The 26,435-nt window shown below is 41.7% G+C and overlaps 1 protein-coding gene across 1 annotated transcript; it reads right to left on the reverse strand.

Moving 5' to 3' along the window:
* Window positions 1–754: 754 nt before the first annotated feature.
* LOC149449020 (uncharacterized) lies at window positions 755–24,778 on the reverse strand. The gene is made up of 9 exons (XM_089693926.1): window positions 24,691–24,778; window positions 21,031–21,709; window positions 13,262–13,369; window positions 11,915–12,111; window positions 10,804–11,006; window positions 9,306–9,364; window positions 9,046–9,213; window positions 6,608–6,829; window positions 755–2,364 (listed from the first exon to the last, which is right to left on the reverse strand). Exons 2-9 carry the CDS (start codon window positions 21,578–21,580, stop codon window positions 2,222–2,224), a joined length of 1,650 nt encoding a protein of 549 aa, XP_089550052.1. The 5' UTR covers window positions 21,581–21,709; window positions 24,691–24,778; the 3' UTR covers window positions 755–2,221.
* Window positions 24,779–26,435: the final 1,657 nt, after the last annotated feature.

The raw sequence follows: 26,435 nt of genomic DNA on the forward strand, positions 1-26,435 counted from the left end.
TTAGGGTCTCTGTGTCAGGCCACAAATGTTGTTACTGATTATTGGAAGGACTCCACAACTTAAAGTGACATTTCACATTGGAGAACTGATAAAATCCTACAAACTCAAGCCAGACTGGCGTTTTGCTCAGAAGGAATACTCAGGCACTTGCTACAGGACCAGTTATGGGAGGGAGAATACTGTAGATTTGTGTAAGATTGTAAGCTGTTGTGCTGCACCGCAGGCTAGCCCATACCGTACACCCATACACTGATTCCTGCTCTTTTAGGGTAATACCAGGTAAGGTGTAGCAGCTTAGTTGTGCCCGCCAGTAGGTAAATTACTAAACTTTCTACCTTCATCCATCAGGAGGCGCCGTGCTGTGCAGCACAAGGGTCTCAGCCTTTGGGCTGGGTGTATGTAAATTTATTGTATATTCCAGCATTTGTGGTTGTGTTTATTTGCCACATCTAAGAAAAATTCTGTTGTGGCAAAAGCTGGTGTTGGGATTGCTTTCCTCGTTCGTGACTTCACTGTATCCTGGGGAGCCCACCCTGGTACACGGCTTACACAAATGCCGTGTGGCATAAAAAAATTGCAACTCTCATTGTTTTTATTCTCCAGGGCATCTGCTAAAAGAACATATAATGTTTAGGGGTTCTAAGTAATTTTCTTGCAAAAAGAATGTAGATTTTTATATGTATATGAAAAGTGTCAGAATTAGCCTGGTAGGCAAGAAGATCATGCCAAATACAGAAAAAGAGAGCCAGACCAATGCAACAGTCTGTTTATTGAAAATTGACATTTTGGAGGTTATAGGGGACCTCTTTATCAAGATGTAAAATTTTCAGAAAATGTGAATATTCAAACTGTGAGGAACTCTGATCTAAAGATGGATTTAGGAGAATCACAAAGTTGTAGGGAATCACAAATCATCAGTTGTAGGGTGTTTTCAGGGGATGTTGGAAGAAGTACCATGCCACTTTACCGTTCAAGAAACATGACACTACTTCTCTTTTCTCTGGTGGTCTGTAGAGTTGAAAAGCAGTTCTGTATATTATTATTATTTCAGGTACTTATATAGAACTGTCAATTCGCGCAGCACTTTACATATATATATTGTACATTCACATCAGTCCCTGACCCTCAAGGAGTGTACAATCTAAGGTCCCTAACTCACATACATACATAATTAGACAGGAGCCAATTAACCTACCAGCATGTCTTTGGAGTGTGGGAAGAAACCAGAATACCTGGAGGAAACCCACACAGGCACAGGGACAACATGCAAACACCAGGCAGGTGGTGCTGTGGTTCAAACCAATGACCCTGGTGCTGCCAGGCAGAAGTGCTAACCATTTAGCCACTGTGCTGCCTATAATAAATAAATAAATATATATATATATATATATAGTGTATGTATATGTGGGTGTGTATATATATATATATATATATATAATTGTATACCCATGCTGTCCCCGATAGTATACTTTTAGCTTTAGTCTTCACTAAAATAATGACATTTAAAAAAGGGACAGACCTTGTACAAAAGTGACTTACTATTCATGGTACCTAGGGCAACAGAAATAATGGCTCTGCCTAAACTAGAGAACTTCCACATGCACAGGAAATGCCCAATTATTTCCCTAGACAAGCCCCATTGGGACAATCTCTGATTTTCAGACCTCTGTCCTGTAGATGTTACCATTTACAGTTTTTGCATGCCTAATGTTTCTGTACTCTGTACATGTTTAGTCCCTATTCCTTTTATTATATAACAGAAGCCTGCATATATATTATGGAAGCCCAAATTTGTTAATAAAGCACTCTATTCCAACTTTGCCTCCCAGATACAACAAATATCATATGTGACTTGTGTATGTTCACCACTATCCCAGCCCTCTTTGAGATAGAAAATGTCCCCTTCTCTAGTGATCCCAAGTGAGAGTTTAAAGACCTTTCACCAAGTCAAGGGAAAACCGTATTGAGCAATATTCGGGAGCTGTCGCTCTGACCAATTGACATACACTAATACTCTAGTTTCATGGTTGTTTTTGGCTTTATTCTTTTCTGCGTTATTACCCTGAAACAAGCTTTTAAGACACCTGATTTGCATTTTTGTTTCAGGTCCGTCACCGAAGCATTGCAATCTTGGAAGGAATATCACAGTCAATGAACTGGAAGCTTCAGGAGACAATTGCTATATTGTTCTCATTACAGGTGTCTGAAAAAGAAGTATTCCTCAGTTTATCCAGGCATACGGAAACATGTTGTACTTCTCCCAGAGTGCACACTGAGCTGAGCGATAGTCCTTCTCCACAGACAGTGATGTGGACAGTAGCGCCGTCCCATCGGGGTACTCTGGCCATTCGGAAGGCATGCGTCCTATAAAAATAAATAAATTGGAATGCATGAAGGCTGAAAGCACATGTGGGTTCTGAGTGTTCAAATGCACAGTTTGTGGTCAAAGCAGGGCAAAACCTGACGTGAATAATAAGCTTTTCTCTCAAAGGTCCCATTTAGGTTGCTTGTTTTTTGTGGGTACAGAACCATGACCCTAGCCAATGCTACAGTTTTATTTGATCCAAGTGTAGATCCAAGATTCAGCAGAGATAATTAGCATGACAGCTTGGTGTTAGAGGTGCAGCAATGGAGGGTAAAGTATAGTTGACATCAAAACATGTTTTAATAATTTTGACCAGAGTAGGGACAGGTTAGAAGTGTTTTTTCTTTTTTTTTTTTTTTTGTCCCATTGGGAAAATTGAGAAGAAATATCTTTCGACTCTGTTGTCCTCCTGTCCTGGGGCACAACAGATATTAAGAGAAAATCTCCCCAAAATTACGGAAGTCCTGTTATTAGGCTGTTATAAAAAAAGTTAACTTGTGGAAGAGCTTGGCATGGCTTTGCTAAAAGATGCATGTAGGGCTGTTACCACTGACTTTAAGGGTGCATATCATTATTGGGTATCTTTAGTAAAATCCTTAGTATAGTGAGATTGAGTAGTAAGACGTGAAACCAGGACCCTGGACAGAGCCATCTACAAGGCAAGCTCGGCAGGAACTTCGGGCTTGGTGGATATCCAGGGGCCAATCTACAACCTTAATGCTGCTGCAGCAAACCTGGGAGATTGCAAAACTGGTCCAAGTAGTGTGTCTGCCTGTCATTTTACAGTTGGCAGTTGATGTGTGATAGAGGTATGCCTGTAGAGACGATGCAAATGAGGCAGCATCTCATTGCCTATTGGAATCCTTATCAATGTCAATCAAGGGGTGAGGGGCAAAGCTGCATCCTTGCCTAGACCAACTTTTTTTATTTTCAACAACCATACAGGCAAAGACAGCAAAACATTACAAAGACAAGTCTTTACAGGTTAGCATTTACCAGAAAGGTGTAGGTTACATAGAGGGTAATAACAGCAGGCGATATAAACAATACGTGGAGATGCGTACCACATAAGTAGATTGAACACCCTGCAGAAATACTGGTTGCAGGATGTTAAATGGACACAAGATAGCTGCATTCTGCAGCCCAGTTGTATAGATTCTGCCTAAAAGAATCTTTGTGGGACTTGTAGGCTGATAGCAGGAATTCATTGTTTACTGTGGAGCTGACAAACTACATTTCCCAGAGGAGCTGGCAGATGGGCGGGGCAGATAAATACCAAAGCCCAGTAACCCGAGGAGGTAGTGGACAGCGAGAGCTAGAAAGGAAAGCTGTGTGGGACGCTGGAGCCAAAGCCTAACTTCCTGGTTTCACCCCGGGAGTGCTAAACGAACACCATCCGAATTCAGCATCACTTAAGGGAGCAGCTTCCCTTGCTTTATGTTCACCTTCAGTGGCCCTCAAGGGAGTAGTGCTATATAGATATGATGAAAAAAGATTCCAGTAATCAAGGTTAAGCTGTATTCTTGCGGAAGGAAGCTCACTTCAGCTGTATTGCTTAATTTTCCATAAATCTGGGGTGGGAGGATTGAAAGTTAGGGGAAGGAAGGGGAGAAGTATGGTCAGCCTGGGGAATTGGACCGGAAGAATGTTCAGTCAAAAGGCAGGTTTGAATATGGTAATGCAAATATTAATAAGGGAAGAGATGCGAACGTAAAACGGGCAATTCTAGTAAAAGGGGGAACCGGGGTAATATCTGGTATTGATCCCAGCATCAGGGGCGGACTGACAATTCATGGTGCCCCCGAGCAATAGGGGATCCTGGGGCCACTGTGTCCTTGCCCAAACTAAAAAAAGCCTATGAAAAAGGTACCAGGGACATCTCATGGGGCCCCCTACTGACCTTGGGCAGTGCCGGAGTTTCCAAATGGTCAGTCTGCCCCTGCCTAGCTTAGATTCCCCCCCCCTTTTTTTTCTTGTGATCATGTTTTTGTTATTTTCCTTTCCTTTTTCTACCCCATGCTAGTTTACCCTACTTCTATCCTTTTGTTATCTATTATGTGCCTTTACAGCTTTGTTTTACAAAGTGATGGTTGAATGTAACCAGGGGCGGACTGACAACTCATGGGGCCCTCGGGCAATAGGGGATCATGGGGCCCCTGTGTCCTTGCCCAAACTCAAAAAAGCCTATGAAAAATGTACCAGGGGCATCTCATGGGGCCCCCTACTGCCCCGGGCCCTTGGGCAGTGCCTGAGTTTTCAAATGGTCAGTCCGCCCCTGAATGCAACATACTATCTTGCCATTTCTGGATATGTAACTCTTAGCTTCTTTTGTGCAAGAACTGCGGGGATTGTACCATTGATGGCATTTTCAATATTTCCATAATATTTGCTGTAATAATGTACTGCTCATTGTCATAGTGTGCATGTGTTGAACATGTACAGGTCTGTTACATGTGTTTCAGATTTTTCATCCTGCTTCTTCCTCCAAATTGTACAGGAAAGGAGGGGAAAGGGGAAAAGGAGTGGTTAAGAGGAGTGTAGAATAGGCCATCTAAAGATTGAAAAGTCTGGGTTGGGAAGTAGCCTAGATTTATTCCTGTTCCACAAGGATTTGCATGCCCTCATCTGAGTACATGAACTGGTGCCAATAAAATCAGGTTTTCTGAACAATAGCTGACCTATTACTTTTGGCATGTGGTAAGTTCTCCATGCCTTTTTGATCTCCTCAAATTTACTTCTCTATAAATATATTGGGGGGGTCTGTTTGCCAGCAGGCAGGAATATGCGCCTTGGCTGTGTTCAACAGATGTCTCAAAATTGATTTTCTACATACTTTGGTTAGGATCTGGTTATTGTGAAGCAAATAAAAGAGAGGTTCCAGAGGTATGTCAAAATCCATAAAACATTGCATAGCTCCCCATTGTGCCTTAATCTGTCTTTGGAAATAGAGCAGAAAACTTTTTAAAAACAAGTCAACACATAGCTGAATGGGTACAGGAAATGGGTGGGGTGATACACGTGGAGCACCGAGTAGCAGAAGATGACAACCATCTTGATCATTTCTTGGAAACTTGGACATTTTAAACAATACTTTAAATCATCCCCCAATCTCCAATCTATTCTGAATTACTATTAAAATTTCTAGGTATGCACACATAGTCTGGAATAGGAGACCTATCTGTCCCCCAGCCTACCCCAAGTTCCCCTCCTCTTGCTCTTCCTAGTTCCCTCCCCTGACCTTCCCTATACCCCTCATCTTCTACCTAGCTGCCCTTATTTTAATTTTACGACCAAGCATATCATCTCCTATTCATGCATTCTTGTACTTTCACATACCAAAGAGTTATTTCAGACCAACTGCCATAGCTTTGTGATTCTTTTGTTTGTGTATTTATCTGTTGACTAAGTAATGGCAGTAAGTTGATGTACATCATATTTTTTTTGCTTGGATTTTCTTTACTTTATCCTTTCATTGTGAGCTTTATCTGTTAATGGTGGCTTCCATGATTCTGCCCTTACAGGTTCTTTTTAATTGTACTTTTCAAAAACCTTCTCAAATATTTAAATGAAAAAGAAGACCGTTCCTACCTTCCCAATTCACGTTGTATGGTCTAACACTACAGATGCTCTTTAGTCCTTCCCTCTAATCTGCCAAGATTGTGTCCCAGGGTGACATCATTGGGCAAAACAGAACCTCACATGGCCAAGTTGTACCTCTTTCAAGAGCCAAAATTTGTGAAAAGCTGAATGCAGCAAACCTCTTTTAAATTGTAAGCTGTAATGAGCAGGGCCCTCTGATTCCTCTTGTATTGAATTGTATTGTAACTGTACTGTTTGCCCACATTTTGTAAAGTTCTGTGCAAACTTTTGGCGCTATATAAATCCTGTAAAATAATAATAAATATGTAGGCTACATTTCCTTCTGCAAATGCCTCGTTTCTTGGCTCCCCTGCTGATCCTTCGACTGCAGCATTTTTGAAGATGCCGATCTATAACACCTATGAAGATGAAGAGTTTTAACTTCATGGAACAACACTGCTGCAATGTTTTTCCATTGCTGGAGGCTGAAAGTATTGAAATCAGAGACATGCACACAAACAATTTTTATCAATGGTAGCCTTCATGTTTCAGTATCTGGAAACTACTGCAGTTGGGATATTGCAGCTTGCACAACGTACCAAGTTTGTGCATTCTGCTGGCCCCTAGCTGCTGAAGGACAACATCCCTGACAATTGTCCTTACCTTCTTTAGCAAAGTGAATGAAGTATTTCCTAATCAGCTTCTGAAAGTCATGATCTGCCTTTGTTGTCTCCCCAAGTGAGTAATCCAGAGTTCCAAAAAATCCCAGAGTATCCAGCATATGAAAGGAGAACCAGCTTTCATAGGAGAAGAGGTTATTGAGTCTAACTGGTCGGGATGGAGTGTAGGTGATCTGGTAGCGGTAGACAGGGCTGGACAACACAGCTGCAATTACAGGACAATTAATTGTAATTTGTTACAGCAGTTCAGTTTTTTTTTTCATTTTCATATGTTTTTCTTGGTCACTGGGGTCCACTATGGAGAAATACTATATAGAATTTTCTCCTATACTTTTAACTGTCACTTTAAGTTTAAAAAGCATGGTATGACACACACCCTGTTCTTCATCTGCAATACATGTCTGTGAAGGATACCTATGATGTGAGGTGTGGCTATTACTCAGCTCTGCCAGCACAGAGCACCAAAGTGAGAGGTAGGAAGTGGAATTTTGACTGATGATTGCAAGAAAAAATCAGTCACAGTTCATAGCAAACGGGGAAATTAAAACTTTTAAACATTTGCGTTTTTAAAGTGCATCTCTCTCTCTTTGTGAGTCAGAAAACCTTTACTTTCTTTTCAGAATCAATGTTTTCTATGGGACACTATACTACAAAATACTCCCACAAATGTGTGCCATTGATTGCAAACAAGATTTGTTAATTTGCACACACAAAACGGTGTTTTTCCTAACAAATTAATTCAAGACCATGTTGAAAAAATGAATACACCCCAATGAAAGTCTTAGGAGCAAAGCTAACTTTTAGACAACAAAATCCTAATTAACAAGAATTCAACTATAGGTGAGTCTAATTATTCATTAAACAGGTGTCCAGCAGACAGTTGATTATAAAAGGGCGCTACTTAAAGAAAACCCCTTCCCATTTCATGCTGTCAGCAATGGCACCACATGGAAGAGAAATGTCATAGGACCTGAGAAAGAAAATAATTTCTTTACACAAGAACGGTGAAGGCTACAAGAAGATCAGCAAAGCTTTATTTATCAGTCAGAATATTGCAGCAAAAGTGATACAAAAATTTAACAAAGATGGAACTGTAACCATCTCACAGAGACGTCCAAGTCGTCCACTGAAGTAAACACCTGAACAGGAGCATCTTCTGATAAGGGTTGAAGAAAATCACCATTCAAGTTCATTGAAGTTAGCTAAGAAGTAGAAAGCCAAACTGAGGTGAATGTTTCCTGTGACACAATACTGCATACAATGCAGAGGAATGACATGCATAGGTGTCGTCTACGAAGGAAGCCTCTCCTAAAGCCCATGTACAGAAAAGCTCACCTAGAATTTGCCAAGGCCCATGCTGAAAAAGAAGGCTACTGGGACTCCGAGTGATGAGACCAGGATAAATGTTTTTGGGACAGTTTTTTTCAATACTGTATGATGACGCAAAAGTGAGGAGCACAAAGAAAAATGCATGGTGCCTACAGTGAAACATGATGGTGGCAGTGTCCTTCTGTGGGGCTGCATAAGTGCTTCTGGTGTCAGGGAGCTGCATTGCATTGATGGTATCATGAATTTACATGTACTGCTCTATATTGAAAGAGAAGATGCTACCATCACTCCGTGACCTTGGTCGTCGTGCACTTTAACAGCATGACAATGATCCAAAACACACATCTAAGGCCACTGTTGTATTTCTGAGGAAGAACAGGGTGAAAGTGATTCAGTGGCCAAGTATTCTCCTGATCTGAACCCAATTGAACACCTATGGGGAATTCTGAAGTGACAAGTTGAGCATCACTCTCCATCCAGCATTCAAGCTGTAAAAGAGGTCGTTCATGAAGAATTGAAAAAGATAGATGTTGCAATATGTTGCCAACTTGTTCAATCCATTCCTAGAAGACTTAGTGCAGTCCTTACAAATCATGGAGGTCATACAAAATACTAGATGGAGTAGTTTTTGTTGTGGGGTAGATTCATATAGATTTTATTTATATATATATATATATATATATAATCTCCTTTTTTGGGGTAGATACACATCAAGGCTGATTTACTAAAGGAGCTGAGCATCTTCACACAATAAATTGTGTTAATATTCACTTTGTGTATCAATTCTATGAAAAGAAAATTCCTGTTTTACTTTTTTCATCTGCATACAATGGTATAATTGTTCCTTTAGCAATTTGGCATCATTCCTTTGCTATATGAGGCTTGGTTTGGAAGATGTTCACTCGCTTCCTGTCGATGTGACAATTTACTACCAGGACAGGATGTGGGGGAAACTCTCCAAATGAGACACATCAGTGAAAAAAAAATGTATGGGCAAAGTACTGGCCTGCATTAGTTGTATTTTTTTTTTTTTTTTGTATCTTTTGTAAACAGAGATGTAATGGAATTTCCAGAGGTAAGGTATACAAGTACCTGCTGCTTGTTTGGCCAGCTCATTGTTGGGACATGAGGCTCTCAGGTCAGACACCATTGTCATGTAGGTCTTCTCCACACATCGCTCAGGTTGGGTGCAGAACTCTGAGGTGCGATAGAGATCCAGAGCCTCGTCTGCCAGACTTTTCTCAAATGTGTTCAGACGTGCTGGAGAAGAATATTATACGAATCATTCTTTTTATAAATATGACTGAAGATTCATGAAAAAGTAACAATTCAGTCAGTGGAAGAACACTCACCTTTGACAAACCAGCAGTAGGTTTCATCAGTCCACACCGACAGGTTGGCAAAAACCGGCCTGTGGAGAAACATTGGAACATGGAATGCATGGTATGTAGTGAAAAATTGCATTTGACATGAGATGGTACAACACCCTATCTTTCCTGTCCACTCTACCTATCTGGCTTTATAATAGAAGGGCAGAATGAATTAGGGAGCAGCTTACTTCAATCAGCCTCTAGACAGGGGTGGAATTCTCCTTTTTAAAGTGTTATTCATCTTTTCCCAAAATATGAAAAGGTGAATTAACTTCCAATATCTTGGCCTCCTCTCTAGATCCTGCTGTACTTATTAGCCATGTTGCCGGAGTTGTGGTTCATACACTGCAATACAAGGCTCCGTAGTAAGTATCCATCATAATGCTCACAATGGCAAGCACTTATTGGTCAGTGTGACTGCACTAACCAATGAGGAGCACTTCTTTATTCTGGGACACCTTACCATAAGAAGAAGTCTAAGACTTGGTCATGTGGCTGCGCTGCCCAATGAGTGCTTACCATTGCAAGCATTATGATGTATACTTACTCTGGGGTTTTGTATTGTGTTGTACAGACTGCTACATCGACCACATAGGGCATCAAAGCTCTAATGTGTAGTAGAGCCTGAGGGTGGGGACATCCCACTCCTGCTAAAATGCCCAAAATGGCCACCCCTTCTGCCTGCACCTCAACTGAAAATGGACCACTGGACTTCACTATTATGGACATGTTCTGTCATCTTCCCACTTTATTGGGATTCCCTGCAACACCCCCATTGTGGCTGCTGGCTTTGTGGAGGAACAAAAGGCAACAGAGCCATTTTTAGACAAATGGGGTAGTAGAAAGCACAGTGTAGCGAGCCTGTTTTATTATGGTTCTTGGAACCAGGTGTCCACTAGATAAAGGTCCGTAGAAACAAAATAGTTTGCAATGTCTGAAGTTATGTAGACACAGATAATTGTTCCAGATTTTCAAAGTTGACCAAAACTCAATCAGCCTGGTTTAATCAACTTGTGCAGGGCAAAATAACAGGTCCCTATTATATTTTATCTTTTGACCTCTCTCTGCTCCATGTAACTGTCTGGATTGAGGAAAAGTCCTGTGTAGCCTAGGCTCTAAGTCACAACTCACACAGGGACTCTCTCCTTGTCCACAGCACTGAGCACCCTAAGTAGCCAACTGCCAATCACCAGTGCTGTCAAGCGAGCAGGAAGGGGGTGCGAGTAGCTTTATGTCATTTAAAATGTGCTCTGGCTGTGTTGCATGTACATGGGAATGCCAGTTGATAACAATAAATTGAGATACGACTCTTGCTAACAAACTGTGCAGGCACCAATGTGGGGGGGGGGGGGGTAATGTTCTACAAATTGGTATAAACCTACACCCAAAGACACATTGCTGGGTTTTGCCTCCCAGCCTAGAGGAACCTAATCCTTTCCTGGACCTTGTCGCTATATTCAAGAGATAGTAATCATCTTACGCAAACTCAGTTTCTTGCAGGGTGGTGCCGATCACATATGGTACATCACTATAGCCCTCTTTCTTCTCCTTCCATATATCCAGAGGGGCAAATGGCACCACATATCCATCCACTACAGGCAATGGGCCAACATGTTTTCCTTTTTGTGGCAAGTCACACAAGTCTTCTGCTGCCCATGCTGGATATTCCACCCAAGGGATAGACTAGAAATAACACAGGCAACAATATATCACTCAAAAAAAGTTACATTACCAAAAATGAGCTGTTTTATATGAGATTAAACTCTCAATGTTTATGCTCCTGTATGTGTTGCTTGTATTATACTGAAAAGGGCACCTTTGAACTACATAGAATAGAAAAGGCTAGGTTAGGGAAATTCTTCAGGATTAGCTAAGATTATTACCATTATTAGCAAAGCATATCAATACCACTGCTGACTATAAAAAGCCAAAAAAGCAATTATACGCTTCATTGCCAAAGTTTGTGGACACCCAACCATCACACCTATACAAGCTTGTAGAATATCCCATTCTAAAACCATGGTTGCACTATCCCCCCCATCCTGTCTCCACTTCCCCATTGTGGCTATAGCCTTTTCTACACTTCTGGGAGGATTTTTTAAAATATTTAAAAATGCATCTGTGGGAATTTGTGCCATTTAGCCAAAAAAAGCATTTGTCAGTTTGGGTACTGATCTTGAATGAGAAGGCCTGACTCACAATCTGCATTCCAAGTCATTCCAAAGGTGGTAAATAGCACTGGGGTCATAGTTCTGTGAAAGTCTCTGCTGTCCCTACAAACCAAACTCCACAAACCATGTATATATGAACAGTCATGCTGGAACAGACAATGGTCTTGCATATATTTAGCCACAAGGTTAGAGACGCACAGTCTAAATGTCTGTTTATGTTGTAGTATTACCTTTCTCCGGGGGTAGGGGGTTTACTAATGTTTGCCATATAGTAGGTGTGATGATTAGGTGTCCCACAAACTTTTGGCAATATGGTATATCTCACCAATCAAAATTATGGGCCACCATAATTGGGACAATGAGATAAATGCAATAAAAAAAAGTAAGCCTTTCTTCTCATTGACTGTGGGAGACACTTACTTGAAGGATCTTGGTCACGGTCAGCTGCCTCAAACACTCAGCGTCTTTGCAGCCTGTCTTCTTCAGAAAGACCAAGTTGTCATTTTCTGCTTCAGCCATAGTGGCCTTAAACACAGAGGATCCACTGATATCAATGGCACGATGAAAAAGACCCTTGGCCAAAGGGGACACCATCATAGTCCACACTGAAGTCCCTCCTTCATTAATAAGAACATTCATATGAGGATGGCCAGAAACAAAATATAGCTACATATGGTACATTATGGTATCTGCTTTACTCTAACCAATAGTGTATTCATAATAATAATAATAATACAATGTCCAGTTTTAAAGGACCATTGTCACTAGATGCTTTTATGCAACAATGCCCCTAACACATACGCTCACAATGATATAAAAAATGTCTACAACAATATACGTGACCGCATTGTGTCGAAGTGGACCTCGTCGCTATTGTGCCCTTAGCCCCCGTTCACATCAAGCCCAACTTTGAAATCGTGCGACTTACAGTGAAGTCACTTCAAAGTCGGGTGACCTGCCGATTTCAAGTGCAATTTGCAAGACATCTGACACAGATGTCTATGCAAATCGCATGAAGAGTACTGCATTTACCACTTTAGTAATCGGTGCGGCTCTGACTTGGAACCGCACCAGTTTGGCCACTGTAATTGTGGACAATAGGGTACAACTTGGCATACGATTTGCAAGTCGCCTGGCATGCAAATTGCATGACAAATTGTACCTGATGTGACCGGGGGCTTATAGTACTGACACCCAGGGTCTGATTTCCATGGATTTACCCCTTTTTTTCCTTGTTATGTTTATATGTTTTCTCCCACAATCAGTGGCATCCCGAGGCAGGTGAGGGGGTGCGTGCCGCACAGGGTGACACCGGACCCGCTCCATGAAAAGGAAAGTTGTAACGCAAGCCGACGATCCCCACAGGATGAATCCGATCCTTCCTGCGGGGATTGTTGGCTTTCTTTACAACTTACCTTTTCGTGGAGCGGGTCCGGTGTCACCCCGTATAGGTTGCATGCCGACAATCCCCGCAGGATCTGAGTCCGTTCCATTATACTCAATCCGCAGATCCGATCCATTCTGCGGGATCGTTGGAGGGGGTGTCGCCAAGTGTTACCGCACCGGGTGACACCAGCCCTAGGGACGCCCCTGTGAAGAAAGGTGAATTGGCTTCTGACTGCATAGGCCTCCCTGTGTGTGTATGTATGTTTTTGTATAAAGTGGAGAGATGTGTTTGTAAGTTCCTGGAATACAGGGAGTAAATATAGGAGAGAACTCCACACTGTTCATTATGGCAATGATTTAATATTAGCACACTCTTCTCACCTGAGCTTTGGCCATAAATGGTCACCTTGTTTGGGTCACCTCCAAAATATTGGATGTTCTTCTGTACCCATTTTAGGGCAGCCATCTGATCCATTAATCCATAATTTCCTGTAAGTCAATGATTGAGAAATAGATTATTCTCGTGTGCCTAAAGTAAACTCAAGATACAAAAAAATATCAATTAATGCAATTATGTTTTTTTAAATAATTTACATGTATTTTTAAATGCAACTACTTTCAGTACCTTCATTTTACTTACTGTTTGCCTCTGCAAAGCAGCACTCAGACGTGGAGGGGGGAGAAGTTGAACTGGGAGCCAATCAGGTTTGCCTAATAGACATGTCAGAGAGATGATCTCATCACCCACCTGCTGCTCTGTCACTGTGCATTCATATTGTGTGCATTTGTACTGCTGCAGCAGGCAGACCGGAGTGTGCTCTCACCCTCTTCTTCCCACTGCTGATCATTGGAGGCACATGACAGCAAGAGGGGGCTCTTTCTACAGTGAGAGCTTACTGTTGCACCACAGGGACAGGTGAAAGGGCTCATTGCCTACCATCTACCATCAGGTACAACATCTGCCATAAATTTCGTATTTTAAATGGGTATTCAGGTGTTTCCCTGGAACTCAGCATTAGGAGCCTGTTGAGTGTGAAAATAATAACTGACCTATGGCATAATTCAGAAAACGAAAAAAAAATACAGACACAAACATTACATAGCATCCAAACACACATATCCCTGCGAGGCTGCTGACTTCTTTTGAAGTTATTTTCTGTTTTACTGTTTTTGTATGTGTTGTATGCTACGTAAAGTTCAACAAAAATGTACATATACACATATGCAGAAGTGGCATAAGGTAAAGTGTCTTCCTTAAGAACCCAGTTATTTATTTGCTCCAGTCTTTATAAGTTCAGTTGTTCTCTACTGTAAAAATTTACAATTAGGAAGAAAGGTAGCACAAATTATATACAGCAGGTAACATAATGCCCCATACACATGATAAGAAAATCGTACGAAACATTTAGCGGAACCACTGATGGAACAATTTTCTCTTCGTTGATGAGCAGGATGTTTTAACCGCTAACAATATTGTAAAGGAAAATATCCAGTGAAAAATGTAATTTCGCATACGAACGACCGATTTTTCTATGCGGTGGTATGACGGTCGTACGAAAAAAATCTATCAAGCGCTATCACGCATGAGAGGAAACAGAAGATGACCCGGATATTTATGTCCAAGAAATCTTCGTAAACACGAACGAAAAATCCAAATGTTAAAAGTAGATTGGCCTAATGAGATGATGACACCAGAATTCTGCATATTATATTTTATGTATCACTATTTATGTATATAGATCATGTAATAAACGATATTATACTCATTGCTGGTAATTGTTGTGTTTATCGCTCGTTCTGGCCGGAAGGGCGTGGCTACAAGGTCAGACGCACACCGCATCACTTCCACTTGTACGGAAGACATCAATACTACATATTGCCCGATGAACAATGTTTTTAGATTGGTTAATGTGGGCCACGATTTCGACCAATAAACGAACGCCTCTTGGTCATCGGATGAACGATCGGTTGATTTTCTAATCCTATATTCCCACCTTAAGTATTGAACACATGACCATTTAGGTAACTATAGTTCTACTGTTGACATGAACTTTTCACCACATGTCGGTAACAACCCATAAAATCCACACACCATACCAAAAAACCAAAACAAATAAGTTCAGAAATTAATTTGAGTAATAAAATGGAATGACACAGGGATAAGGTATTGAAGACATGAAAAAAGGGAGGTGCAAAAACACATGGAAAGCCAAGACACCAGCTGAAATCTATCAGTAATCAGAAAGCAACCCTGCCCCTTGTCAGAGCAAGTTAATATCAGCTACTTCAGTTTCAATTGCTGGCCTATAAAAAGGTGTCTCATTACCAAGGTGTCACATCTCATGATGGGTTAAAGCAAACAGCTCTCTCAAGACCTTTGCAACCTTATTGTAGCAAACATATTGATGGCATTGGTTACAGAAGGATATCTACATTTCTGAATGTTCCAGTGAGCACAGTTGGGGCCATAATCCAGAAGTGGAAAGAACATAATTTCACCATAAACCGACAATGACCAGGTGCTCTTCACAAGATTTCTGACAGAGGAGTGAAAAGAATTCTCAGAAGAGTAGTCCAAGTGCCAAGGACCACTTGTGGAGAACTTCAGAAAGACCTGGAACTAGCAGGTACAATTGTTTCAAAGAAAACAATAAGTAATGCACTCAACTTCCATGACCTGTATGCACGCTCACTACACAAGACTCCATTGTGGAAGAAAAAGCAGTTGAAGCTCATTTAAAGTTTGCTGCACAACATTTAGACAAGCCTGTGAAATACTGGGGGAATATAGTCTGGTCAGATGACACCAAAGTTGAACTCTTTGGATGCCACAATACACACCATGTTTGGAGGTCATATGGCACTGCACATCACCCCAAAACACCATACCAACAGTGAGGTTTAGAGGTGGGAACATGATGGTGTGGGGCTGTTTTTCAGCATATGGTACTGGCAAACTTAATTTCATTGAAGGAAAGATGAATGAAAAAATGTACCAAGACATTCTTGATAAAAATCTGCTGCCATCTACCAGGATGATGAAGATGAAGGGTGGACATTTCAGAAAGACAAATGATCCCAAACACACAGCCAAGGAAACTCTCAACTGGTTTCAAACAAAGAAAATAAAGCTGCTAGAATGGCCAAGCCAATAGACTTGAATCCAATAGAAAATTTATGGAAAGAACTAAAGATCAGAGTTCATAGAAGAGACCCACGGAGCCTTCAAGGTTTGAAGACTGTATGGAAAATGGGCCAAACCGACACCTGAGCAATGCATGCCACTAGTTTCTCCATACAGGCGGTGTCTTGGAGCTATCAGTACCAACAAAGGATTTTGTGCAAACTATTCCATAAATTGCAGTTAGCGTGCTGAATACGTTTTCCCTGTGTCATTCCATTTTATTACACATAACGTAATTTCTGAACTTATTTGTTTTGGTTTCTTTGTATGTATGGATTGCATGAGTTGTTACCAACGTGGTGAAATTTTCATGTCAATAGCACCTCTACAAATATATTTACCTAGAAAAATGGTGATGTGTTCAATAGCTTTTACCCACTGTGTGTGTATATGTATATACTGTATGTGTGTGTATATATATATATATATGTGTGTGTGTGTGTTTATTTAAATATTCTGTGCACCAAAACAATCGGCTACGCCTGAAACCAGAAAAGATCTTATGAACTGGTGCTTACTAGAACCCTTTGCTCTCAAAGTATTATGAGTAAATAGGCTTTATGTAAAGTAACTAAAGTATGTAAAGCCATTTTGTTTTCATTTTAAATGAGATAATACTGTTGATCATTGCACTTGAACTGAAGGTGGGGAAAAAAGCTACAATTTTGGATCGTCACCAGAAAAGAAATAGAGGGGACCCAGGGATTTCCTAACTTTGGAGGATTTCTGCTTACTTCCTCTTTTGGCAATGGGACAGGAATGGGGGGAAAAAAGGTTTTCCTTTTTAGTTCTACTTTAAACGCAAACCCTTTGGAAGGTAAACATCTCCCTTTTATATATATTTATTCTGTGCATTTAAATGTTTGCTCAGGGCTTATCTTTATTAATTTTGTCTAAGTACACAGCCCAGCCCTAATGGAATGTACAAAGCTGAATTAACAACATTGTGCTGAAGGGAATAATAATACAGATGTAATGTGCATATTGTGCCTTCATCTAGGAAGTCCATGTTTTTCCTGCTCCTTCCTATTTTCTATGCCTTACTATTGAACAGTGTAGCCACTCATCACACTTAGGCCTCGTACACACAGGCAACCGAAGGGCAGTGAAAACTGGCAGTTGAGCCCCCCACTGACCTAAAGGAGAACATGCAAGGCTGCACACATGCCATGACCTCGGCAAAAATGATACCCCTTGTCATGTTTGGAGGGCAAAACTGCTGCCAAACATAATCCATTCAAGTGAACAAGGTAGCCCTGTGACCAGCATGCAGTGCGGTGATATGGGAATTTCAGAGTTAAACAGGCAATGAGGAGGTGACACATCGCCTCGCCTCTGTCTGTCAACCAGCTTATGAAAAACTATCCACCATGGATTTCTTTTCAGAGCGGAAGCAAAATCTGCCACAAGTGTGAATGAACCCCTTAAGGACGATTGTAGGGCATGGGTGGCGGGAGTAACAACTTCCTAGGTTAATTCTCTATTTGCATAGCAGAGCCTCATTGGATCTTGACACTTTCATAGGACCCTTGTAACGGAACCGACCCCGGTCTGCGCTAGGATTTTTCTGTTAGACTACCGCTTCCCCATCAGAACACTGACAACAGACACCACCGCTGACCATACAAGACTAGATGACACCAATCTTGAAGTAAACCAGGAGGTAGACTAGTTTATTTTAACTCAGATGCAAGATATATACACTCAAGGGGACAATACCCCCTCCCTGCATAATGACACAGGGTGGGGCAATCTACATTTAGTAACAAGAGACACACCAGCAGACAGTCCCATCAGGAGGGAGGGCTGCTGGAGACCCCCCCCCCAACAAGCCAATACACATAAACACATCCCATAATAGTTTGTTCCCAAGCAAGACACACAATAGAAAAATAGGACGCAACCACATGGCATTAAACAATCAACAACCCCCACCCCAATATTAGGACAGATCACCCTGTACCCCTAACAGACACAGGGTGACTTACACATAGGAGGGATATAGGGAGCTGAGACAGGGGTCTCCAGACCTCTCCAAAGTGAACTGTGTTCCATGGGTCCCCCACCCAAAGTGACTCCCGTCACAACCCTGAAAAATGCTCCCCTTAGCCATGCAATACAAAGCCCCCCTTAACATTCATATACAATTTGTTCTATTTAAATTATTTTATTAGATTCTTGCCAGTTTCCAGAAAAAAAAAATATTTTGTTTAGCTGGTGACAACTAAGAGAATTTCCTTTGGAGAGATTTTATCTTACTTCCCATTATGTCTGGAGCCAAGCAATGAATGGAAATCTTCCAATAGCAAGAAAATAAAAAATTTGAGCGGTGTTTTAAATTCCATACCCATAAACATGAAAAAAAGTTTTATATTGAAACTTGCTAGTCTTTAGAGGACATGGCTGCATTTGCCAAATTTTCTGCCTTTTTTGTTTTCTTTTATTGCCACTCCTGAAAATAGCACCCTTCCTGCCCGTTCATGACTACAGTTTTTCTCCACTGTATCTATGGAGAGAGCTTTAAATATGTCTGCCTTTGTTCATCTCCATTACTGCACATGGTAGATTGATGGGACTAGTAGTTTACACAATAAAGTTAAGGTTCTTTGTGCTTTTTTTCAGAAGTGACCAGGACACTGCATTCCGGCATAGTGAACAGGTATTTCCTGTATTTGGGGAACCTGTTCTCAGTCCAAACAATTAAATCCAATTTAGCCACCATGTCTAAGGACTGGTAAGACACAATATATACAATTTTTCTTTTGGGGTTTAGATATGTGTTGACCCTTCCCTTGTCTATCCAAAAGTTTAAAAAGGCTTTAGATATACTTAGGGGGAGATTTACTAAAATTGGTGCACTCAAAATTTGGTACACCTGTGCATGGTAGTCAATCAGCTTCGAACTTCAGCTTGTTCAATTATGTTTTGGCAATAAAACCTGGAGGCTGAGTAGTTTCTGTGCAGAGCTGCCCTAGAATTTGCATGCTTCAGTTTTAGTAAATAACCCCCTTAGTCTTTTAATTAAAATATAATATCTGGTGTACATGGCTCAAGCCTGTCTTCAAGCCCCTAGAACGGGTGTCGGCAACCCGCGGCTCCAGAGCCGCATGCGGCTCTTTTTTACCTTTGCTACGGCTCCGGAGCACACTGCCCACCAGGTGACAGGCAATAGGGTTGCCGTAGCTCAGTGGTCGGCAAGCCGCGGCTATTTACACACTTCAATGCGGCTCTTCTGTGTGCCGGGCGCCCGCTCCCCTCCCTCCTCTCGGGCGGCCGCCCCAAAAGTCAGGACTCTGCAGCTAGCCCAGCAATGGGCAAACTACGGCCCGGCGGACCTTTTAATCCGGCCTGCGGAGCGTGGCAAACATTGGCTGTCAGGATGTAGGCGGGGCAGCGTGACAAACTCCTCTCCTCTCACAGTCCGCCCTGAAGACCGGAACGGCGCGGGAACACGGCGAGAGGAACGCGCGGAGCAAAGGTAAGTGAATTGACACAATATGGGGAATGAATTACTATAGGGGGGATGAATTACTATAGGGGGGATGAATTACTATATGGGGGATGAATTACTATATGGGGGACGAATTACTATATGGGGGATGAATTACTATATGGGGGATTAATTACTATATGGGGGATGAATTACTATGTGGGGGATGAATTACTATGGGGGATGAATTACTATATGGGGGATGAATTACTATATGGGGGATGTATTACTATATGGGGGATTAATTACTATGGGGGATGAATTACTATGTGGGGGATGAATTACTATGGGGGATGAATTACTATATGGGGGATGAATTACTATGGGGGATGAATTACTATATGGGGGATTAATTACTATGGGGGATGAATTACTATGTGGGGGATGAATTACTATGGGGGATGAAATACTATATGGGGGATTAATTACTATGGGGGATGAATTACTATGTGGGGGATGAATTACTATGGGGGATGAATTACTATATGGGGGATTAATTACTATGGGGGATGAATTACTATGTGGGGGAAGAATTACTATGGGGGATGAATTACTATATTGGGGATGAATTACTATATGGGGGATGAATTACTATGGGGGATGAATTACTATATGGGGTATGAATTACTATGGGGGATGAATTACTATGGGGGATGAATTACTATGGGGGATGAATTACTATATGGGGGATGAATTACTATGGGGGATGAATTACTATGGGGGATGAATTACTATATCGGGGATGTATTTTCAGTTTTAAAAATGTGACTCTCAAAATAAATTTCAATCGTGGTTTTGGCGAGATTTGGCTCAGTTGAAAAAAAAAGGTTGCCCACCACTGACCTAAGGCTATGATTGTGATTATGACGATACACTGTGGCCCTGATTAACCCTTTGCTTACTGGGCCCTTAAACCCCCTTCATGACCAGAGCGCTTTTTGCAATATATGCAGTGTCGGATTTGTTTTAAATGTTGCAATGGTTTTGCGGCTCCCAGTCTTTTTTTCCCTCTCGGAAACGGGTCCAAGTGGCTCTTTATGTCTTAAAGGTTGCAGACCCCTGCCCTAGAATTACCTGTGCATAAACTGAAATGTTTGGTCAGTGGCTTGGCAACCATCACTCAGGGGTCTGTGGCCCTACCTGTGCACCATTGAAACCAGACTTCCCAGAACAAGGTGCTAGGGTAATGCTGGCAAAGTACAATTTAGACTGGAACTGACAGAACCCAATGTATACTGGAATATCCACTGATGTGGATATTTTAGAGAAAATTGCACACTAAATATAAGCAGTCATTATGCATAAAAGCTGATGGCTCCACAATAACTGCATCTTATACTGACAGGAGGCAATGAGCAATCAAAATGGCATTGAGGAAACCTTGGCTTTTAAAGATTAGAGCTTTTAAAGAGAAAATCTGTTGTAATTTTAATAGTCACAAATAAATGATCTGTGCATGCTCTGTGTTGTAGTTACCAGAGGTGTTGGTGGGAGATCCTTCTCGGAGTTCAGCCAAAGCTAGGAATCCAAATGCATTAAGACGGTAGTTAAAGCTGACATGGACAATATGGCTGTCTCTTACTAGGTCTTCATTGGGACAGTAGCCAGGCTCTGACCCACTGGCAATTAAAAGGTAACCTCCATGGATCCAAACCATGACTGGCAGTTTGGCTTCATAATCCAGTGATGGTGTCCACACATTGACATACAGGCAATCTTCTGAGCCCATCACTGTTCCCGTGTCACTCAATGGCCTCACTTGGGCACACATAGACTTGAACTCTGTGGCAATAAGAGCGTCATTCCAGCAGGTGGGCTCCACAGGAGGCCTCCAACGCAATGGCCCAGTGGGGGGATTGGCATAAGGAATTCCTTTAAACATATAAACATTATCACAGTGATGACCACGAACCTTTCCACATGACGTTGATACATCTATTAGTTGACATTCTGGATTTCCCAACAGGTAAGCAAAACCACTTGCCAGCGAACAGAGCAGTATAATCCCAACACCTATAGCAGCCATGGTCTTCAAGGATGGAAAGCTACAGGAAGAGTCAATTGTGTCAAAGTCCTTCTCCAGCAATGTCCACAAGAGTCCACAAAGCACCTAAACTCTGAATGTGAGCTTTTTTCTCCCCGATTATTCCTATGGCTGGCAAGAGAGCACAAAAACATTTTAATTTACCAGTAGACTACAAGTATAGCTGCTAGGTGAAGTTGGATGTCTAGGGGTGGCCATAGATGGATGATTTTTTTTCCTGTTGTAAGTAGATTATCTGAGGATAGCAAAATTAATACTATCATTACAATTAAGTCCCATAGATCCCTTTTTAAATTTATTTTCAAAATGTTCCCATCATATTAACTGACACCAATTTTTCAAAGAAATAATGGTAATTAACCACTTATGATGATCCTTCAAACTGTAAATCATTTTTTCAGATTGTTTTCAGTTTTCCTTAGTCCAAACAATTGTATTCCCTGTTTTTTATTGCAATTCTTTTCTGTTTCATCTAAAAGAATGAAAAATTGACATACTGTATGTATGTGGAAATTTAAAAAAGCCCTGTTGTCAAACCATCTATTTCAACAAAAATCTTCCCATGAGATTAGGAGCATTTAATATGTTTTTATGCAGGTTATATCCCTGTAAATCCTCCCTTTTAAAGACACCCCAAATGTCTGAGATTGCTGGGCATTGCATCTTGAATGTGATGTCAGCAGCCTCAGCAGATTAAACCACCACAGATTAAGCGGCACTCTATAGTGTTCCCCTTGTTCCTCCCCAGCAGCTAGATAAAAGGTTTAGGGAGGGTGAAAGGAGAGCAGCTGGGCCAGCACATACTGTAAGTAATTAGAAACTCCCAAAAGAGAAGAGGGCTATGATATGTAAGGAAGGGGGGGGGAGTGTGCTAAGGAATTGATTCTCCTGGAGTAGTAAAATTTTCTAGCAAGTTAAAAAAAAATGCATTTCAAGAGAATTAAAAAATAATTTATTAAAAAGCAAACTCTGCAAGTAACAATTTTAAATACTTATTTTTTGTGGTTTTACATGCAAGTTTTTTAAGTCAACACAATTATTACATAATAAAAGTAGCAGTGACTTCATCACTGTTCTCTACATAGTCTGTGCAGAGAGCAGAGCCGCTGGAGGGACTCAGTAGGCCCCACCCACTACAGACTGTCTACAAAAACTTCAGGAGGGGGCGGAGACAAGACCAGTCACCAGTCTAAGGAGAAGGAGCAGCAGTGACCAGGGGCGGACTGACCATTTGGAAACTCGGGCACTGCCCAAGGGCCGGGGTCAGTAGGGGGCCCCATGAGATGCCCCTGGTACCTTTTTCATAGGCTTTTTGAGTTTGGGCAAGGACACAGGGGCCCCATGATCTCCTATTGCCCGGGGGCCCCATGAGTTGTCAATCCGCCCCTGGTATGAAGCAAAGCATCAGAGCCTCCTATGGGCTTAGAGTGCTTACCCTTGCTAATCAAACTGTCCAGGGACTGCTGAGGCCCACACAGCTGCATCTTGGAAGGGAGAAAGGTAATATTCCTCCATATATAGAATTACCTAGTGGTGTTGAGAAATGAATGGGTGATGGGGAAGCAAACAGAAGGCAGGTATTGGGGAGAGAAGGGTGTCCTATCAAGAAGACCTCAAACTTTTACTTTGAGTAAGACTGGCCATACAATATACAATTTTCTTGAAATTTTTTCTTTAGATTTACCAAAAACCATATAATAGGAGGTCAAACCTAAACAACACTTTCAGTTGTATCCAATTAGGCAGGCCCTTGCGCTACATAGTTGAAGGTAAATCTAAAGGAAATTGGGCAGAAATTGGACAGAAAATTTAAAGAAAATTGTATAGTGTATGTCCAGACTTAGGCTGGCCATACACTATACAATTTTCTTACAATTACAATTTTCAATTTTCTTACAATTTCTGCCCAATTTCCTTTAGATTTACCTTCAACTATGTAGCGCAAGGGCCTAATTGGATACAATTGAAAGTGTTGTTTAGGTTTGACCTCCTATTATATGGTTTTTGGTAAATCTAAAGCAAAAGTCTCAAGAAAATTGTATAATGTATGGCCAGCTTTAATGAGCTGCCTGTGTTATCTGTAGGGACACAAGACTTTGGGGTTGATTTACTAAAGGCAAATAGACTGTGCACTTTGCAAAGTGCAGTTGCTCCACAGCTTAGTAAATGAGGTTAAGCTTCACTTTGCAAAGAATACCCAATCACAAAATCCTAACGCTGACGTACAAAGCTGTCCACCATACTGCCCCGAACTACATCACTGACCTAATATCCAAGTACCGCCCAGCACGCACACTCCGCTCCTCACAAGACCTCCTTCTCTCTAGTTCCCTGGTCTCCTCCTCCCATGCCCGCCTCCAGGACTTCTCCAGGGTGTCACCCATCCTCTGGAACTCCCTGCCCCAACCCATCAGATTATCACCTACTCTCCTCTCCTTTAGGCGCACCACTGAAAACCCATCTCTTCAGGGAAGCCTACCCTACCCCCTGCTAACCTGCCGACCTCCTCCACTCTTCCTACCACTCCATCCCCCACAGCTATCTCCTCCTGTGCCACCATCCCCTCCCTCCTAGATTGTAAGCTCCAAAGAGCAGGGCCCTCGATCCCCTCATGTTTTGCATTGTATTGGTATTGTTCTGTCACATGTTCTGTTCCCCTTTGTAATGTACAGCGCTGAGCGAACTATTGGTGCTTTATAAATACTGTATAATAATAATAATAATAAAATCACATGCAAGGGAAAAAAAACATCATTTTTGCTTGCGCATGATTGGATGATGGAAGGTAGCAGAGCTTCTGCTCATTTACTAAGCTCGGGGGCAGCAGCTGTTGCTGTGTGCATCTGCACTTTGCAAAGTGCACAGTCTATTTGCCTTTAGTAAATCAACCCTTTTGCATCAGTGCAGTATAGCGGAATGACCAGAACCTTCTGATCAGGGCTTTTGGTAACTCGAACTCTTCTCCTTTCAGACACATTAAAGCTGAACTCCAGGTAAGTGTAAAAATACTACCCTTGTAGTGGGGCTCTTCCAGCATTGCAAGGTGAAATGTTCATCTTTGCTCAAGGCTCCTGTGAAAGCATTCCACTTACCTTATATCTCGCTCCCCCAGAATCTCATTATAACAAACAAATGAGGAATGTTATTGACGTTCACAAGCTGGCACAGAAAGAATGGAAATTAAGTCTTACCACAGCTCTTATATAAAGTGTCCGAAATCCTAGTGCAGGAGGAACCGGTACCTGTGGTTGGGTGTGCCTTCCTCGGGGATAAGTACTCACACGTAATACCAGCTGTACATTTCTGTGCTGCAACTGGCATAAAAAAAGGTTTCCTTTGCAATGCTGTTGTACAGACAAGCTATTGATTGTGCAACTACTTCTAACCTGTAGGAACTACTACATATGTAATCCGCTATGGACACCCTGTTATTCCAGCTTTGTAAAGTGACTCTATGGAGAGGCCACGCTCCCAGAAAAAGTTTCCAAGCACTAGGATTGTAGAAGGTTTCCAAGCACTGGGATTGTAGAAAGTTTCCAAGCTCTAGGATTGTAGAAGGTTTCCAAGCACTGAGATTGTAGAAAGTTTCCAAGCACTGGGATTGTAGAAGGTTTCCAAGCACTAGGATTGTAGAAGGTTTCCAAACACTAGGATTGTAGAAAGTTTCCAAACACTAGGATTGTAGAATGTTTCCAAGCACTGGGATTGTAGAAAGTTTCCAAGCACTGGGATTATAGAAAGTTTCCAAGCACTGGGATTATAGAAAGTTTCCAAGCACAGGGATTGTAGAACATTTCCAAGCACTGGGATTATAGAAAGTTTCCAAGCACAGGGATTGTAGAACATTTCCAAATACTAGGATTGTAGAAAGTTACCAAACACTAGGATTGTAGAATGTTTCCAAGCACTGGGATTGTAGAACGTTTCCAAGCACTGGGATTGTAGAACGTTTCCAAGCACTGGGATTGTAGAAAGTTTCCAAGCACTGGGATTGTAGAAAGTTTCCAAGCACAGGGATTGTAGAACATTTCCAAGCACTGGGATTGTAGAACGTTTTCAAGCACTGGGATTGTAGAAGGTTTCCAAACACTAGGATTGTAGAAAGTTTCCAAACAATGGGATTGTAGAACGTTTCCAAGCACTGGGATTGTAGAAAGTTTCCAAGCACTGGGATTGTAGAACGTTTCCAAGCACTGGGATTGTATAAAGTTTCCAAGCACTAGGATTGATCGTGCTCCATAATGGCCAGCTCCAGTTCTCCTCCACATTTTACTCTAAACTTTTCTACATATAAAGGATGTTGTGTGTTTAAAACTTAAAAAGAAACAAAAACTCCATGCATCAAAAGTTTTAGTAGACTGCAAACTGGGTTCCCGTCTGTATTTTGAGCAATACTATAGTTGGTAGTTCTCTTTAACGTGGAATGGGAAATGGACAGTACAGTTTATAGTGTTGGACACACAGTTTAATCATTGTACAAGAGGCCAAAGGTACTGTAGTTCCTGGATGGTAGGTATGTGTCTTCATTGTTTGGGTTGTGGGCCATTTAAGGGGGATGAGAAGAAACAGTTCGGTGTACTCAGGGAATCTCACCTATGCAGGGTAAGGGGTTCTGGGGGGATCCAGTAAAGAGGGAGAAAAAAAAAACAAAAACAAATTATATCCACAAAATTGGCAACTTTCAATAATAGTCAAATGAGTGCTTGTCAAACTGGTGTCAGCTGCTGTGCAACTCCGGTCCGGTCCCACTGCAGGCAGGTCTCCAATGCACTGTCCTTGGCTGTGCTGATGGCTCCCATTACTTCCCGGTTGGCATGGATCCACAAGGCGTGTAGGA

The sequence above is a fragment of the Staurois parvus genome, unplaced genomic scaffold, assembly GCF_062004578.1.
Source record: "Staurois parvus isolate SC_StPar_1 unplaced genomic scaffold, SC_StPar_1.0 ptg000641l, whole genome shotgun sequence".
Lineage (NCBI taxonomy): Eukaryota > Metazoa > Chordata > Amphibia > Anura > Ranidae > Staurois > Staurois parvus.